This window comes from Pleurodeles waltl, chromosome 7 (genome assembly GCF_031143425.1).
Source record: "Pleurodeles waltl isolate 20211129_DDA chromosome 7, aPleWal1.hap1.20221129, whole genome shotgun sequence".
Lineage (NCBI taxonomy): Eukaryota > Metazoa > Chordata > Amphibia > Caudata > Salamandridae > Pleurodeles > Pleurodeles waltl.
Genome location: NC_090446.1, coordinates 1,257,188,995 through 1,257,208,109, shown reverse-complemented (window position 1 = coordinate 1,257,208,109; position 19,115 = coordinate 1,257,188,995). Strand labels below are relative to the sequence as shown.

The 19,115-nt window shown below is 44.0% G+C and overlaps 1 protein-coding gene across 1 annotated transcript in view; it reads right to left on the bottom strand.

Moving 5' to 3' along the window:
- Window positions 1-19,115, bottom strand: part of LOC138246144 (germ cell-specific gene 1-like protein) — a 200,746-nt gene that overhangs the window by 37,337 nt on the left and 144,294 nt on the right. The window contains exons 3-4 of the mRNA XM_069200420.1: window positions 6,950-7,102; window positions 4,759-4,870 (exon numbers count right to left, since the gene is read on the bottom strand). Coding sequence (XP_069056521.1) covers window positions 4,759-4,870; window positions 6,950-7,102 — 265 coding nt within the window. The remainder of the gene's footprint in view (window positions 1-4,758; window positions 4,871-6,949; window positions 7,103-19,115) is intronic.

Genomic DNA, 19,115 nt, shown 5'->3' with positions numbered 1-19,115 from the left:
GTTACCTTATTACATTTATTAAGCTATAAAAATCCGAATAGGAGCAGGTAACCAGATCATGGTTGGTGTATGATGAAATTGTGATGAAAAATCCTAACTTATGGTGAAGGTGGATTTTAAATTGCAATTCTGAAAATTCAACTTTTAGAAAGTTGGCGTTTTCCTGTCTTAGCCATTTGGTGCCTGCAGCCTGTCTCTGGGTCACATGACTGGGAGTAGTTGACAGTTGGGCTTTGTGTTTTCCTCCTATGCAGCCACACACAACAGGGAGCTTAGGTGTGCCTGGATAGGCCATCCCTTGTGGCATGGAAGGGAAAGCTGGGCCCAGTCCCACCTACACATGATTAGGCTGTGTCCTGTCTCCACTCAAAGGCCTGCATACCCACTGTAAATAGACTGATGACAAGGCTATGAAGGCAGGATAACTGTATACCTCAAAGACATGCTTCTAGAAGCTTCTCCCCACTTCAAAGGCACAATTGGGTATAAGTATTGGAGCTCAGACATCAACTCTACAATACATTTCTGGACCTTTGAATGCACCAAGAAGAAGGACTGCTGTGCTGCCGAAAAGACTGCCACTATGCTGGACTGATGCTCTGAAGGACTGCTCCCTGCTGTGCTGACCTGCTGCATGCTGCCTACCTCCCTGGGTAAAAAGATCTGGACCTGCATCTGTTGAACCCAGGACCCCAAAGTGACTCCAAGTGCTATGTGACGCTAAGAGGTAGAGCATCAGGGATAGAAGGCTCCAACAACCTTGAAACCAGCACCTGGACTCTTCCAGCAGTGAGTCGACCCTGGCAAGTGGTGTCACCACAGTCCTGGATTCTTGGAAATGGACCTAATGAGCTTTGCCAGCCTTTGTGGTTCCAGTGGAACTGGTGCATCTACTCTGATGCACAGCGCAACCCTGAGCAGAACAGATGCATCACTGCTGCTGCATGGATTAGTACCAACACAAAGACCCGCATTCCAGGCTGACATCTCATTGGAACGGCCGCTGTGCTCTGTATTCTCAGTGCAGGCCCTCACATCTCTTGTCAATGGCAGTCTCGACAATGATGCCGGAATCCGTATTGCAGCTTTGCTACTCGGTGGAACTGCTGTATCGCCCGGACTGTGTGCAGCATCCTCAATGTCAGACTTCTCATCACAAGACCTCTTCAACAGGATCCTTGACAATGATGCAGGACCTCACACGGCACCCTCACTGCACCTTAGAACGAACACACCTCTTTCGCTGTGCAACACATCTTTGATACAGAGGCTCACAATGCTCCACAAACCAGAAGTTAAAGCATCATGTTCAGTGGGCCTAACTGGATCCCTGTGGCTGGCTCAGGCTCCATCGCAGGTGGCCTGAACTTGTGACTTTGTCTCAGTCTATTGTGACCAGATTTTCACAGTTGGTGCTTTGTGCTTTTTGGCACTGATTTAACTGAATTATTTAAACCTTCATAACTCCGGTTCTACTGAAAGGATGTTTTGTTATTTAGTCTTGCTATATTTAAAAAAACATAACTCTATATCTGTAATTTGGATTGCTATCCTTTTTGTATGATGTTTGTCACTTTATTACTGTTTGAAGTGTTTCACAAATGCTTTAGACATTGCCTCTAAGTTAGGCCTGACTTCTCTGTGCCAAGCTATCAGAGGATTGAGCACAGGTTAATTTAGGGTTTGCTTGAGCTTCACCCTCACAAGGATAGTTGTTGCTGCTTGAACAGGGCTCACATCCCAGTCAAGCAACAACAGAGTTTCTCAAAAGCACCTATTTCCATTACTCTGCTGCTATGCTCAATGTTTGGTACCTATTTCCATTACTTTGCCAATATGCTCAATGTTTGGCAGCCATTTCCATTACCCTGCCACTATGTTCAACTACAAGTCTTGGATTCTGAGTATAAAGAGTGCTTATGCTTGGCATTTTTGCAATTGGTAACCTACTTTCTGCAGCATGTCCTCACAATGAACACAATTTATCTGACTCTGAAAAGAAAATAAACAATGGCTACATAGTAGGATGCAATGTGTACCTTGTAACAATGGTTATGCTGTCCAGTTCAGTCTCTCGCCCTCAAAAAAGCAAAAGCTACCAGATGACTCCATGTCATTAGGGACATCTTACTCTGGTCCTCGGCTTTCCTTTATATAACATTTTTTACCAGTGGCAGACAGTCATTTTAGCAGGAAGAGGGACAGATGTGACACACATGCACACATACCCACTCACTCACACCCATGCATCCACACATGCTCACGTACACATACACATGCACACAAATCCATTTACAGCACTCACTTCTAAATATTCAGACATACACACAACAAACATTAAAAGCAATCACACTTACCTACTGAAGCTCTGCCTCCGACATCCCAGTAGGGTTGAGATTGCTACCTTCTCTCACTGGCTGACCTTAGATCAACCAATGAGAGAAGGCAGAAGTCCCTACCTCATCACAGAGGGGGATGGTGCCATTGAGAGTTGCTGATCCCACCTTACTCTGTGATGTGGTGTCACTGATTGACACTCGGCACTGGGCACTTTAGGACTTAAACCTGAAGTGCCCAGGTCTGAGGAAATCATCTCAGGTGGAGGACCTCAATGTGTTTTGCTAGACTGAAGTGGTTATGCCCACAGGAGGTATGACATCATATGCTCAACAGAGTGCAGCTCAGGAAGGCAGGAGCCTCCACATTTAGAGCATGTCTAGCTCCTGGCTGCCTAAGCTGAACAAGAAGAGTGTCTGTCAGGCCGACCTTTCCGCAGCCTGTCAGATATACTTCTTGTTAGACAAAATGTGAGTGGACATGGCCCCTTTCCTCTTCAGGGCGGACAGTAGCTGTTATTTTTGTGTGGTTTAGTTTGTTGGTTGGTTGGTTTAGTTGATGTGAACTAGGAATACAGCTTCCAAAATGCATTAGCTTGGTAATCGAACACCAGGACTGTAAAAACAGTACCCCTGATAGTACGAAGTTGAGTGGAATTTTTAAGAACCCATCAGCAGCAAAGACAAGGGAGTGTTACAATGAAAAGCTTTTTCTACTTAAATTCGAAGGAAATACTGAATGCCTTAATGCAGTAATATATCTGTCCAGTGATAGCCTCAAGAACATATATACAACAAGTTCACAATATTATAAAATGAGTGACTTATCTGTATAACATGGCATGCCTTATAGCAGAATGCTATTTTTGAAAGCTGCAAAACCTGCTACCATCTTTTGACAGTTTTTTCTAAGTATGCTTAAGAGAATGTATTAGGTGTTTTTGAGAAATATAACTTATTTTCATTTTTATAGATCGTGCTTTATTTCTTGATTCTCGATGCATAGTAATAGGCATGTTCTATGGGTTGCACTTGATCGTGATACCCAATTCATCATCCCTGTTTCTAGAAAAAACTGGGAGGAAGTGGCAGATCGGGTCTGGAATTGTATGCGTGAGATTAATCGTTGGATTGGTCAGAATTGGCTAAAGCTTAAAGGTGACAAAACAGAAATTATGCTTTTCGGCTCTAGTAATGAGCTGTGAAATCCCCGATGGTGGCCCCCAGAGTGTGGTGAGCTTCCCACTCCTATTACTGCCACCAGAAACCTGGGAGTCATCTTCGATAACTGTCTATGTTTCAAGCCTCAAGTAAACTCCATGGTCAAAACAAGTTATTGGATTTTAAAAACTTTGAAGAAAATTCTTCCTTACTTGCAGTTGGAGGAGAGAGTTGCGGTCATTATGGCTTTGGTGATGTCCAGACTTGACTACTGTAACTCTATGCTGCTTGATCTGGATAAAATGTCACTGAGAAAGCTCCAACTGATTCAAAATAAAGCGGCCCGTTTGATTTTAGATCTCCCTCGCTCGGCCTCTGCCAGCAATAGCCTGAAATTATTGCACTGGCTTCTGGTTGCGAAGCGGATTATATTTAAAACTCTATGTTTAACGTTCAAGTTTGTATATGGAGGAGGAGCAGATTACCTAGCTTCTAGGCTACGCTGGTACAGGCCAAGTCAGCAACTCAGATCAAAAGATGCTCATCTGATTCAAGTCTGTCATACTTGCAGGGCTAGATGGGGAGAGAAGGCGTTCACAGTTGCTGCGGCTAGGCACTGGAACTCGCTTCCTTTTGACATAAGGAAGGAGCACAATTTCCTGATTTTCAGGAGGTTGGTAAAAATGTGGCTTTTTCCTCGATAATCTTCTGTCTTCTCACCTCCTCCTGCTTTTGAACACTTATTGCTTTCACTCCAGCGCTTTGATGCCAAGGCCGGAAAGCACTTTATATATATTAAATACAATACAAATACAATTGTGGGCAATGGTAGGTTGTTTGGTGCTTAGACGATCACTGGATAAATGTTTGATGTACATGACGTGGGCAATGATTAGTTTACGTGTAGGTGGATGGGACAATGTGTAGTATGTAGATGGTCATGTCACCATGGTTGTAATATACATGATCATGGGAGGAATGTTTAGTTGCTAGGTTAGTTGATAATCATGGAACAATGTTTGGAGTGTGGATGATCATATGGCAATGTTTCATTGGTATGTAGACATTGAGCATGGGGTAATGTTTAGTTACCTGGTTATATTGAAAATCTAGTTGGCTATATTCGTTGTGCAAATTATTATACAGTATTCTTGAAATGCTTGTGATGTATGTAAGCATGGGGGAATGTTTGTGTGTGTGGGCTGCAGATGACCATGTTTGGAATACTTCTTTTCTATTCAGATATTTATGAGCTGCTCACCAGTAGGACCACCCGTAATCCCACGTCTGTGGCTTCCAGTCCTCTGGGCCGAGATTCACCGTCATTTGAAATACAGTTGTGTACATCATGTGTGCCACCATTCCAAAAAGTCCTGTGGAAATAAAATATGTGTAGGAACAAAAAAGTGTAAATATATTTTCAACTGGAAACTAGTGAATTGTAGTAAAATTGTATTTTAGTGTAACTGTGGGCTGCAGTCGAGCTAGATTTGGCTAGTCACACACATTTATCTTTTAAGCTATCACTCTTAAAGGAAAAACGTTTTTAATGCCATAATATTTGTGTTCAGAGTAGAGGATAAATTCCTAATTTCTAGGTGAGTGCTTAATTAACTTATACTTCACGGGTTCTGCAAGAAAGGGGGCCAGGTACTCTGGAGGTTTGTTATTGCATGAAGTTTTTCATTTCTCACATAAACCTCCTTCCTAAAATATCATACGGGACATTAGAGTGACCACTTCACTGCAGGTCATTACAGACACTGTCTTCAGTCCTGAACTTTTCACCTACAAATTATTGATTTTGAGTGTATTAGTCTATTTAGTTCAATGGAAGCAAACACCCAGACTACATTATCACAAAAGCCCAGGACTGCAAAAAGTTTCTGTATTGACCAAGAGAGAGGTGGTAACCCTCTGTGAAGTACATTTCTACTAAATGACTACATATTCCCCAGTAAGGTAAGTAAAGCTTAGTTCACCGCAATATTATATGTGTGTGTGGTTATGGCAGGATTTTAATTATATTTACAACATGTCAGCGTTAACCACTGTCTTTTCTTTTCATATAGTGCCTCTTGATGGTTAATCTGTCTCTAAAGACCCCCAAGTTAACAAACGATAAACACAGGAAGCCACACTATGGGCCTCATTATGACCCTGGAGGTCACCAGACTGCCAGGGTCACGGTCGGGCCTCCATCAAAGTGGCGGTCCAACCACAATATTATGGCGGTGGCAGTCGGACCACCGACACAGACAGGTTGCTGCCAGCTGACGGCCTGTCTTGGTGGTTGTAATCCTCCAGGGCAGCGCTGCTTGCAGTGCTACCCTGGGGATTATGAGTCCCCTTTCCTCAAGCCTTTGCATGGCGGTAGCCCCGCCATGCAAAGGCTGGCAGAAAGGGGGTGCTGGGTGCCCCTGCTTGCCCTTGCCATGGGCAGTGAAGGGGTCCCCATGGACATCCCCATTGTGCGTTCCCCTGCCAAATTACAGGCAGTGGAATGAGCGATGGGTGCTGCTGCATCTGCCGCACCGCTGTATTGGCGCCGGCTCCTAATGTTAATGCTCTGTTCACTGCTGGGCCGGCGAGCGGAAACGCTGTTTCTGCCAGCCGGCCCTGCACTGAACTCTTTATAGGGCATGCAGTGTTCAGGCCGTACAGGTGGCCTGACACGGGACGAGTTTGGCGGGGGGCCTCAACCCCCTGCCAAACTCGTAATGAAGAGCTAAGTTTCCAAAGGTTTCACGATCTAGTCAAATTAGAGAGCCAGAACTAAGATCCTGGCTTTAGATTATTAAATTGTCCCACATCTCCAATTTGCACTTTGTGGCACCCTCTCACAGATCGTCAGACACATGCCAGTGTCCATTTACCAAAAAACTGCAGATTTGCAATCATGCTAGCACATGCGGAGGTGCATAAAAGACAGCACAGCACACAAAGGCAGTACACTTTCTGCTCGTGGAAGGAGGAAGTGACATACGAACATCTGACTATTAACATTTGCTAACAAGAACGAGTCACTGACATGCGTGACTGTGCTATTGAATAGTGGTTGTACAAAGTTTTTTTAGAATAACATTTTGAATAATTCCCGATTACTCATAGTTCATACTGATAATCTTTTCTCTATTTTACTATTTTCAGCAAAAGATGAATGCTCATCTTTTTCTCGCATATTAACGTTAAAACAGTTTCTTGCGACTTTAAAACTATGTGGATATTATTTGATCAAAACAACCTAAAATAGGTGCGAGAGCCAAGATATTAATTTGAAAACCAAAGGCAGAACATTTTGCGAACTTCAGGCAGTACTAACAGAATCCGCAAGAAACGGGCTAGGTTCGCAAGAGAAAAACTTACGCACTCACACGATTGAATGGCCCTATGAAGTGTCAACCAGATCACTCAAGGAGTAGTTACAAAACAGAAGGAGATTGCACATTTACCTGATAGGACGGTCACTATTGCTGCAAACGCATTCAGCTTTAACCCATCGATAAACGTGGTGTAGTGACAAACTTCAATCGACATGAGACTAACTCCAGCGAGAAGTAACATTATATAAATTAACTCTGCCACAATCGAAAGCCATAAGACACCTGAAGATACAAAAGCACAGTAACAGCATGAATATTTTCACCAGAACAACGATGTTACTATAACTAGCAGAGATTTGTTTGCACACATGCACTGATGATTGCTTGGAGAAACTAATCGTAACACATACGGCCCACACTTGATGAAATTATAGATTAGTCTCAGACAAGGCCCACCAACATGTAAGGATTTATGTTGATTCAACTACTGTAAAATGAAAACACAGGTGTGCAGGCTGACTTAGTTTTTTTATTTGCATTTCCTAAAATGTTTCCCTAGGCGTTCATTAAGTGTAATATTCTGGGGGTACTTATGAAAGAGACGGTTGTTTGAATTATAGTGTGATATTTGGAATACACTGCTAGATCATGAGGACTATAAGACACTTGAGGTCAGATTTACAAGAAAGTAAAGCATCAGTACTGATGCAGCACTTTTTTTTGCGTCGCCCTTGCCCCATCTAATGACACCATGGGCCATATTTATACTTTTTGACGCTAAACTGCGCTAACGCAGTTTAGCGTCAAAAAATTTAGCGCCGTCTAACGCCATTCTGAAGCGCCATGCGGGCGCCGTATTTATGGAATGGCGTTAGCCGGCGCAAGCAGACCGGCGCTGCCTGGTTTGCGTGGAAAAAAACCACGTACACCAGACAGCGCCGGCGTAGGGGGAAAATGGCGTATGGGCGTCTTAAAATGGGGCAAGTCAGGTTACGTAGAAAAAATCGTCGTAACCCGACTTGCGCCATTTTTTTTCGACGCCCATCCCCCATCAACATGACTCCTATCATTGTAAAGATAGGAGTCATGCCCCCTTGCCCAATGGCCATGCCCAGGGGACTTCTGTCCCCTGGGCATGGTCATTGGGCATAGTGGCATGTAGGGGGGCACAAATCAGGCCCCCCTATGCCAAAAAAAAAAAAAAAAAAAATACTTACCTGAACTTACCTTAATGTCCATGGGATGGGTCCCTCCGTCCTTGGGTGTCCTCCTGGGGTGGGCAAGGGGGGCAGGGGGGGTCCCTGGGGGCAGGGGAGGGCACTCTGGGCTCATTTTGAGCCCACTTGTCCCTTAACGCCATGCCTGACCCAGGCGTTAAAAAGCGGCGCAAATGCGCCGTTTTTGGCCACGCCCACTCCCGGGCGTCATTTTTGCCCGGGAGTATAAATACCACGTAAAGGCCTGGGAGTCATTTTTTAAGACGGGAACGCCTCCCTTGCATATCATTAACGCAAGGAAGGGGTTCACGCTAAAAAATGACGCACACTCCGGGCACTTTGGCGCCCGAAGCGTCTAACGCCATAGTATAAATATGGCGTTAGTTGGCGTTAGTTTAGCGTCGAATTTGCGTCGAAAAAAACGACGCAAATTCGGCGCAACCAGAGTATAAATACGGCCCCATGTGTGTGCCCTATTTATAATACAGCAAACCATGGCTGTCATTAGAACAACAGCTTCAACATTTGTGACGTTATTGTGGCGCTTTGCTACACTAGCGTCAACAACTTTGACACTAGTGTAGCAAAGTGCAAGGAGGCCCATTGATTTCAATGGGTGCGTAATTTTAACACCTGTTCTGAGCAGGCATTAAAATTGATGATGCCAAAAATGGTGCAATGAAATCTTGTAGATTTTACTGCGTCATTTTTGCAGGCCCCTTGCATACATTATGTCTGATGTAGGCATAATGTGGCACAAGGGGTCTCAAAGTGAAGCAATGCATGCATTGTGCCACTTTGTAAATATGGCACAGCGAAAAGTGCCTCCTTGAGCCACAGCATAAAAAACGGATGCTAATGTGGCACAAAGATGCTCTAGGGCCTTGTAAATCTGGCCCTTAGTGAGTAGGTCAGCAAGTCTTGGCCAGAGAATATCAGGTGAAATTCTAAAGGTGATAAACCAGGCTTCGAAATAAAGAGAAATATGACCATAAAGAGAACTAAAGGAGTGCAAAAGGACTGTATTCAGTGTGCTCACAACCACTCTCTTTGCTACCCCCTCCTTCTTCAACGAGGTAACAAGGCCTGATAGACTAGTGGAAGGACCAGCCAGGAGTCCATAGAAAGTACAGAGGGAGGCCTACTCTGCTACCTGTACAGTGGAGACTGTCAGGAAACAATATTATATTAGATGTATTTCTACAGTTATCCAACACTCCATCACTTCTTTAGGGGCCGTTTGTTGCCTTATGCAATCATCAACGGGTAAGTGAAAGGTTGAATGCAGCATTGATAAGGTGCTATCTCAGATTATCGTTTTTCTAAAGTAAGAACCAGCAAGTAAAACCTTCTGACCTCAAGCACAATAGTGTAAGAGCTTTTCCTGCCTGAGGAAGAAAGTCATCATGTCATGCATGAGTATCTTATATATGAACCAGACTTTTACTTTGGTTAAAATAACTATTTTAACAATTCACCATGGTACTTAATGTGAGGAAATAGGGTGTATTATTTGGTGTGGTTATACAACCTCACCGTGAAATACACTTACCTTACCTTACCTTTGGGTCCAGTAGGTTTTGCCTGGAAAAACTCTCAGCTCAACCCAGGGTAGCTGTGGCACTGAGCAGCAAGGTTTACACATAGGAACAAGTGTTAAGCATTGAAACAGCATCAAAACAATTGAAGAAGAAATTGACGCAACGCTCAAGAAATCCGACACCAATTTATAAAAATATGTTGTATTTTTATAAGAATTTAGAGACTAGAATGAAAACGATCCACTGGAGGATTCTGTAGATATAGATTTTACAAGCAATATTAAATCACTTCAATTTCACTCAACCACGAACAAGCCTTGGCAAAGGCAAGAAATTGGACACAAACTTTTTAAGGAAAACTTAGGCAAGTGTCAATGCAGTTGATTAGAGGTTCTTGGGGTGACCAACTCTGGCAGAGAGCTAGTCAAGGGGACCAGCAACGTCCTCTAGAATGATTGTCTTCACAGGAGAAGCAGTCCTTCAACAGTTCCAAACACTTTATCTGCGTTGCAATGGATTCCTATGGAGTGGCCCTAATGCAAAGGATGAAGGATGCTGAAGATGCTCATTGGGTGCTGTGAATGTGACGTGGTCAAGGGGGATCTTCCTGCAGGGATTGTTTTTAGTCCAGAAAGATGGTGACGGGGTCCTAGTTTCAGGGTCAAAATTCCATGAAGTCCTCCAGACTGATGGAAGTCCAGTTGCCACTGGACTACCAGTTGCATTGTTGCAGTCACTGGGCAATAATCCCTAGGTTGATAGCTTTCCTTTAGAGGATCCCAGCAACTCTCTGACAGCACTTCTGGAATCAGTGGACTTGGGTGCAACTCTGTGCAGCAGGTCTTGGTACTCAGTAGTGCATGGCGGCAGTGGTAACAGCTTGAAGACTTTGGGCTACCAACTTGCCCCAGCATACTTCTTCAGCTGGTGTGTCCTTGTGCTGAGAACAGGAGGACAGTCAGCTGGCCCTTGGAGTTCTGTTGGCTTAGCTGAGCTCTGGAGACAACTCTCCCCCCCGAGGAGACCATGACAGGCAGAGTCCCTCTCTTCAAAAGCCACCAGGTGCAATAGGTGCATTCTTCGATAGTGCAGCTTCTCTTTGCTGTTTCCTAGGTGCAGCAGGGCTGTTCTTCTTTGGACCTTTTTTCAAGTTGGTTGGGATCTGAGTTCTGGTGCTAGGGGTGCCCTATTTATCTTCAGTAAAGGCCCTCAAGGTAGGATGCGGATGGTAGGCAATGGACTACCAGGTTTCCTCCCTCCTGATGACCACTTCCTGGGAAGTGTGGCCTCTGTCTATCCAAGGATGTACCACTATGCCCACTCTAACACATGGTGAGACCTCTATCTTGACACTTGGAGCTCCCTAGCCCACCCCCAGAGTTGTGGCTACCAATGGACTACAAGGCCCTGGAAAAAACAGTTTGACAACTGCTTCTCCTCTCCTTTCTCTAGTGCCATCTTGGCTGCCTAAACAAATGAGTAGCACCTCTGCCAAGTGTTACCCATTTCTCCTTCAAAGGCAGCTTCTCCTCTAAAGCTCACCTTTTGGGCTAACACCTGTGTGGCTTCCAGCAGAAGGGAGGTAACACCTCTCTTGCATGCAGGCCCTTCTTGTGTCGTTTCCTGGGTGTTGTTAGCACACCTCCCCAAGAGCGCAGAAAGCTGTCGGCAGGGCAAGTCAGGTGTACTTCAGTAAACGGGCACTGGAAATCTTGGAATGAAGTTGCAACTTCTAAAGTTGCCCTTTACCCACCAGTGACATCAACTTCGATGTAACCATTAAATTGGATTTACTGTACTCATTCTTTTGACACAAAACAGTACCAACATTAGTAGTCCCATTGAGAAGTTAGCAGGGTTGGGTTGTCAGTCTGTAACCCTGTATTGACCAATGGGGCTACTATCCTTTCCACAGTAAAAATGACATTTTAGGGTTTTTACTGCTGCAACATGTAAAAGTACATTTTCCACTTTTTTTGAACAGCCATTTTCACAACAAAATATCCACCATCTACAGGAAATTCAATCTCCAACGCAAAACCTCCACATCCTCCTCACCCCAACGGATGCCTCTCCCAACCAGCCACTCACCGCATGGGAACAGATCACCAGACAGAACACCACAGCCATCATGATCTCCATCCACTCGGGAGCAGCCATGGCCCCCTGTACCCACCGCCCCTTTAACCTAGGAAACACAAATATCAGCTGCCAACTCACGACCATCCTCAACACATCAATCGTTACAACCCCCTTTCCAGATGCATGGAAACATGCAGAAGTCAGACGTCTCCTCAAGAAACCCTCTGCCAACCCAAGTGAACTCCAGAACTACCATTCCATCTCGCTCGTCAAAGTCCTCGAGAAAGCCATCAACCAGCAGCCCACAAAATACCTTGAAAGAAACAACCTGCTAGATGCCTCCCAATCCGGTTTATGCACCAACCACAGCACAAAGTCCATCCTGATCACTGCCACTGATAACATCCACATCCTACTCAACAGAGGAGAATCGGCAGCCCTGATCTTCCTCAACCACTCCACCATGTTTAACACCATATCACACCACACACTCATCAAGAAGAGACTGCACCACATTGGGATACAGGGAGACGCACTCAGCTGGATTGCTTTGTTCCTCACAGAACAAACTCAGAGGATCCGCTTACCTCCCTTCACCCCGGGACCCAAGAGCATCATCTGCGGCATCCATCAAGATTCATCCCTTAACCCCACCCTCTTCAAACCTACATGACACCTCTAGCTGACATCATCAGAACCCACAATCTCAATGTTATATCTTACTCCAACGTTACCCACCTCATCCTCTCACTCTCAACAGAACCCACCACCCTGAAGAGCAACTTTCATAACAGCATGAAACATGTCGCCGACTGGATGAAGGCCAACTGTCCAAACCTCAACATTGACAAGACAGAAGTGTTGATCTTAGACAACAATGCATCCCCTTGGAAGGACACCTGGGGGCCTACCAAACTAGGACCTACGCCCACATTGACAGACCACACCCACAATCTCAGCATCATCCTGGACTGCACATTTACCATGAAACAACAGATCAATTCAGTCTCTGCCACCTACTTCCACACTCTCCTCATGCTTCGAAGAATCTTCAAATGGCTCCCCATCGGCACAAGAAACACCATCACTGAAGCCCTAATCACCATCCGGTTGGACTACTGCAACACACTGTATGCACGGACCACCACTGAACTCATGAGAAGACTCAAGATGGTCCCGAACTCACACACCTTAGGAACCTCCAGTGGCTGCCCATTGAAAAAAGATGCCAATTCAGGATATTGACACACAACACAAAACACTTCATGACCAAGGACCGGCATACATGAACCACCGCCTGAACTTCCACCAAACATCCAGAACCTCCTTCGCCCTCGCACAGACCCTGAGCATCTGCCAAAGCCACAGTGGAGGTCATTCCTTTTGCTACCTCGCATCCAAGTCCTGGAATGGCCTCCTCCTCCACCTCCAAACATCACCCTTGTTGGCAGACTTCAGGAAGAGATTCAAGGCCTGGATTTTCAATTGAGCTCAGCAATCTAGAGCCTGTGATAATATACAGCACCCTACCTTAGGACTCATTAGGCCTGTATCGATTAAAAATGGAGTTTTGGGCTTTGCCATTCCCTTAAATGCAGAGCCAAGTTAGCAGTTTTTAAACTGCCCTACCGGTCTGCAGTGGCAGACTGGCAGACATGTTTTATTTTGTCCCACTCAGGGTGGCACAACATGTGCTGTAGTCCTTGCAGATCCTGTTTTTTTCATGTGGCTCGCCCATGGCCTAGTTGTTGAGCACAAGCGAGACTTTGCCTCCCTGCAAATTATATGAAATAATTGCATTATTGATAACACACAGATGATATTTTGCAGACAAGTCCTCTTCCAGCTACAGGGTTGGATGCCCGAACACCAGATTTTTGTCGAACTTTCAGGCAGGCCTCCTTTGACTAGATGTTTTACTTCATGACCATTTTTTGGAAGTACTTCTCCATTAAGAAAGACCATTTATTCGTAGCCTTCATAAATATGGGGGCTGCATTCAACTTTATGGGAGGTACTGGGATAATATGGAATGCCACAAGATGTCCTTAATATTATAGTTAGATTAATTCAGGTGTTTATGCACAGTTCAGGTGGAATGCCCAGAGGGAGTTCATCACCAGGGTCACAAAGGGTGCGTCCTGGCTCCCACCTGTTCTCTCTGTACATGAACAGTGTAGTGGAAACACTGAATGAATGCCAGCAGGATGCCCCCAGGATAGCTGGTACCAGCACCCCGATATTGCTGTTTGCTGCTTGTACTTTGTTATTGTCACACACACCAATGGGTTTGCATGAGTTGCTGGACTACTTTGTGATGTTTAGCAAGTCCAAGAGCTTGGAGATTAATGCCGGCCAGTCTAAATTCATGGCCTCATACCCCCATCATATATTCAAGAATAACATGTTTGTGAATGGAGCTACCATTGAGACAGTCAAGAACTTTGACTCCTTAGGTGTGAGAAGTATAAATATGCTTTCTTGGGAGCTCCAGCTTTCAAAAGGTAACTCTATTATCCTGCATAGATTAGCAGCTAAAACAAATAAGTCAACTTCTAGCAGGGCAGTATTACCAGCCCTTGAGGTATACAGAGCTGTAGCCTTCAGGGGAGCTCTGTATGGGGCATGAATTTGTGCATTGGGGTGTTGCATCCAACTCAATCACTAACAAATTGAGAGATCTCTCCTAAATCTTCAGCTAGCACACGGCAAATACTCCTAAGGTGGGACTTGAATTTATAATGGATTGATCATATTGCATGACTTAAAATCTTGATTTACTGGGTTTGAATTTGGATAATGTCTGCACTGACGTCATACAGAGCTGCTCTTGAGAAGCTAATCACTTTAGCCATGCAATGTATCACGCTATTGGCTGAAAGCTGTGAAAGTCTTGTGTAGCCTGCTGAAAACAGAGGGAGTTTTGAAAGAGTCCAGTACAATTGGAAAACAAAACCTTTAATTGGATTAAGAGTATATCTAGTTTTTAATTCACAAATGTAGCCCACTATTTGAATTATTTCTTAACAGAATCACCCCTTTAAGACTTTGTACATTGGTTTTAGACTTGACACATTGTGACTTAAGGCCTTATCAACTAAGATGGGATGCCCCTTCTGTCTTAATACTTCAGAATCTGATGCAAATTGTTTATTCTACTGCCATAGATATAAATACCCGAGGTCAAAGTAGATTCTTCCATAATGCGTCACTTAGGTGTGAGATGGCATATGGATGCCTTACGTTTACTAAAATCTGATACTTCAGAAACAGTTGTCTTGCCCTGTATAGATTTTTAAAGTGTGCTTGGTTTTTAAGAATTAGCTTTGAATAGCCACTGAACAGAGATTTCTCCTTGCCATAGACTATTGCATTAATAAATTATGGTTACCTTTATGTAGGCATACTAGCATATTCTCCTGTTTTAGACATGTAGTTTCATAATGCTTTAACTATCCACATATTCAAGCTGTTTGTCAAGTCAGGATCTGAGACCCTCACACAATCAATGCCAAGTGTTAGGATCTTCATAATTGGTATTTTCCTCTAAATATGTTGTATATACTGTATACTCTGTAGCACAAGCCACTTTAAAATTGCTTGGCCTTTTTTTTTCTTGTTAAAGCAAGTGAACTGCTATCTTGAATTACTGAATCTTGTTATTTTGAATCATGAACTTGATGTGTAAGTTATATGTGTTCTGGCCTTGGGATCATTTCCCGAAAAGTTTAATTTGTCCCTCATAAATTCTTGTAGTTTGCACATGCTGACCTCTTCATATGTTTTAAATGTAGGTTCACACAAACTAGACATTTTATAGCTGGCTGGCTTTTTATCTTGTTGCTGGAAAATGGGTTATTGGTAAGGGCAGGTAAGTACCTACATTCAGCAATAGGCCACTAACCTCCACTTAGATACAGTTAGGTCTCAGTAAATGAAACCCAGTTCAACCCTCGGTAGCTTGGCAATGAGCGACAAGGCTTAATTTAGGAGACAAAGCGTAAAGCATTCAAATATCACAAAACAGTAATTAAGTAAAACACAGGAAACAGTTTAAAAATCGAAAATCAATTTATAAGGATAGGAAATATTTTTAGCTTTAAAATTACACCAAAACAAATACAATCGGGTAAGGGGAACCGGAGATGTGAATTTAAAAAAAATTATTGCTTTCTAGCACATAGAAACAAAAAGCGGCAATCTGGTCATCTGGGCGCACCTCGACTGGGGCAAAGTCAAAGTTTAAGGCCGACCGCGATGGACCCCAGCTCGGCTACAGCCCGCGGGAGGTCTCGGTCAAAAGTTTACCTTAGGACTTAGTCGTTTTTCTGGAGATTTTCTCCAGTGGAATGAACCTGCCAGTCCAATCCGACCTCCTGGAACTCTTCCTCGGATACGTGTCATGGAAGCCATTGGTGAAGGTTTTTACCTTCAGACTTAGTCATTTTTTCAAGGTGAAAATCCTTCGACCGGGGCAAACCTGAATCTTGATCTAACGTCCTTGGAGCCCTCTTGAATACGCTGGCTGGGAGGTCCCGGTCAGCTTCCTACGTACGGACGTAGTCTCTTTTTTGGAGATTTTCTTCACCGGGACAAACCTGCAAGTCAGGCCGGGTCGCTGTTGAGGCAAGCCGGCTAGAGTTGCCGCTGCGGGTCGGTCCCTCTATGGAGCTTTTTTTCAAAAGTTCCCCAAACTTTTCCAAACTTCTGGATCTTCTTCCAGATGTTCTTTTAAGATTCTTTTGAGGTCCACAGCTCACCCCAAGGTTCCAGAAGCTCTGAGATGCTCCTTGAGGGTGCGGACTACAACTCCCAGAATGCACTTGGCACAAACTCCTTTTTGGCTACTGGACAGGGTCAGCTGGTTGGTTTCTTCAGGAGTTGGTGCAGGGGACTCTGGTTAGCAATTTTTCACCTGTAGCAAACCGGGAGTCCCTACTTGAACCAGTTGAAGCCTGGCAAAGTCCTTCTTGTGGTGAAGCCCAAGTGTGCAGCTGGTGCACTCCTTTAGAGTGCAGTGTCCAGGTGCAGGTCAGGGGTCCAGCAGGGCAGTCCTTCTTCTTCTGTAGTTCTTCCTGGTAGGTATCTGGTAGGGAACTGAGGTGTGGGTAAGGTCTGCCAGTTTTATCCTTGCTCCTGGGTGAAAAACAGGAGGGGGTCCTTGTTCTCCAATCAGGGGCATGGTCCTTCCCCCTGTGATGACCACTTCCTGGGATGTGTGGCAAACATCAATCCCAGGGAGCAACATTCCTCAAAAGTCCATCATGGCTGAAAGTGATTTTTGGAGGTTACATCTGGCTGAGCCCACCCACTGGTGTGGCTAAAAATGCTAAACATGCCTCTCTCCTGCCCTCTCCTAATCTAATCAAGGGAGCACCTAATTGCCTGGTTTTGCAGGATGTGAGGGTGTTGCTGGGTTGCTCCAAATCTCCTTTCCTGCCTTTGAAGACCAGTTTGTATGGCAGCTCCCCCCCCTCCTGCTTCCCCATCTGCTGAGGGGAGATCTCCTCCCCCCAGGCACATCTCTTTGTGTTTAGCCAGGCCACTTCACACCTCATCAAGGCAGCCTGGCCAGGCTGCCAGAGGCTGATCAATCAGAGCAAAGCAGCAAAAACACTGCAGGGCTGAAGTTGGCAACTTTTCAGGTAAAGTTTAAAACTCTTTACCTGAACAAGGTATGTATAATATTTATTATAACAATTAATTTGATACCACACTTGTGGTATCTGTTTCTTAAGGAGACTTTTCAAATTAAAATAAAGTCTCCCCATTTGAGCCTATGGAGGCCATTCAATGCAATGAGGGCAAAACTAATTTGGCTGTTTTACCACACCAGGGCTTATAAAACTATTTTTATAAGGTCGCTGCTTATAGTTACATGGCACCCAGCCCTAGGGGAACATAGGGCACACCTTAGGGGTGACATATATGTAAGAATAAGGTAGTTTAAGGCTTTGGAACTACTTTTAATTCCAAAGTCGAATTTGTATGCAACTTTAATTTAAAAGCAGCCAGCAAGGCAGGACTGCCTTTAAAATGACACTGGGCACCTCAGCAGTGCACCAATGGGTGCACTACCTATGCTAGGGTCCCTAAACCTACATGTCCTACCATATACTAGGGACTTAGCCAATTATAGTTAGCCTAATTTGCATACTGATTTTACACAGAGCACAGACCCTGGGACTGGTTAGCAGTACTCAGGGCACCATCAGAGTCAGGAAAACACCAGCAAAAAGTGAAAAATGGGGGCAAAAAGTTAGGGGGCCTCTGTAATCAGCCCTGTTTTCTCACACTTGCAATTTGATTTTATTGGGAATTGTGACATTACACATGTGAAGCAGTGGATTATTTTAAATTTGCTAATTTGTATCAAAGTATACTTAATCTAAAATGCTTAAAAAAAATTTATTATGTTTGTAGTGTACTTTTATGGTTGATTATGATTAAAATGAAGTAAATACCGAATTGGTGTCCCCTTGTATGATTTTTGGGTGCTAGGAGGGCAAGCAAAGAGGTCACTGGCAGTCACTACCATTCATGGTGAGAAAGCTGCCGCTCAAGTAGAATATGTACTCAAGCAGCAGCAATATCAAGTCAAGCAGCAGTGCCCTCTGGTGCACCATGTGATACCGTTCTCGTTGATTTATCATAGCGGAATGAGCTCCCAAAGGTAATAATAGGCAGCTCCAGCGTGCCATGGCAACTTCCACCTGTTCGTGGTACTCTGCAGAATCTTGTGGAGTTTTCATGTAAATCCACTGAATAGGCACGTTGAGAAGCTCTGTGAGTTCTGCCCACCCTTAATAAATGCATGCATATTAAACTAAAGAAGAATCAGACCACTATAAACAGAGACATTGATAAAGAAATGTAGTTTTTAAGCATCCATGCTTGATACAAAGTCTTCAATTAGAACAATGTACATATCTTCAAATTTCAATTATTTAAGCAGTGAAAGGCATAGCATAATCCAGGTGTACTGAAAGAGGTGAGACATCATTGTATGATATATGAAAGCATAGTCTCAGAAAATGTAAACAGTGATCGGAAAATGTCATCCAACTGCAGTGATAGGTAAGGAAATTATTAATTATGTCTGGAAAGAAATACCTTATACAGCAATAGTTAATTGATCAATACAAGATACTGAAACCCTATAGAGGAATTGTTTCAGAAACTAAATCCCTGGCATAGCTCAAGATAGCTATCTTTTGATAAATTTTCATCTAGCCCAATTCACTGTGCCCATGTTGTCTACATTTTGTGTAAGGTTCATAAATCAATAAATGACTCCTCAGAGGAAACAACCGTTTCTCGCAAAGAAATGTCCCCACTCACAAGAATTAATGTATCTTCCAACACGTTAACAGTATGTAATCCTATGTGCAAGATCCAAAAGATGTATTGAAGAAGATTCAAATACTAAATTGTGAGTCTACATAAACATGCATG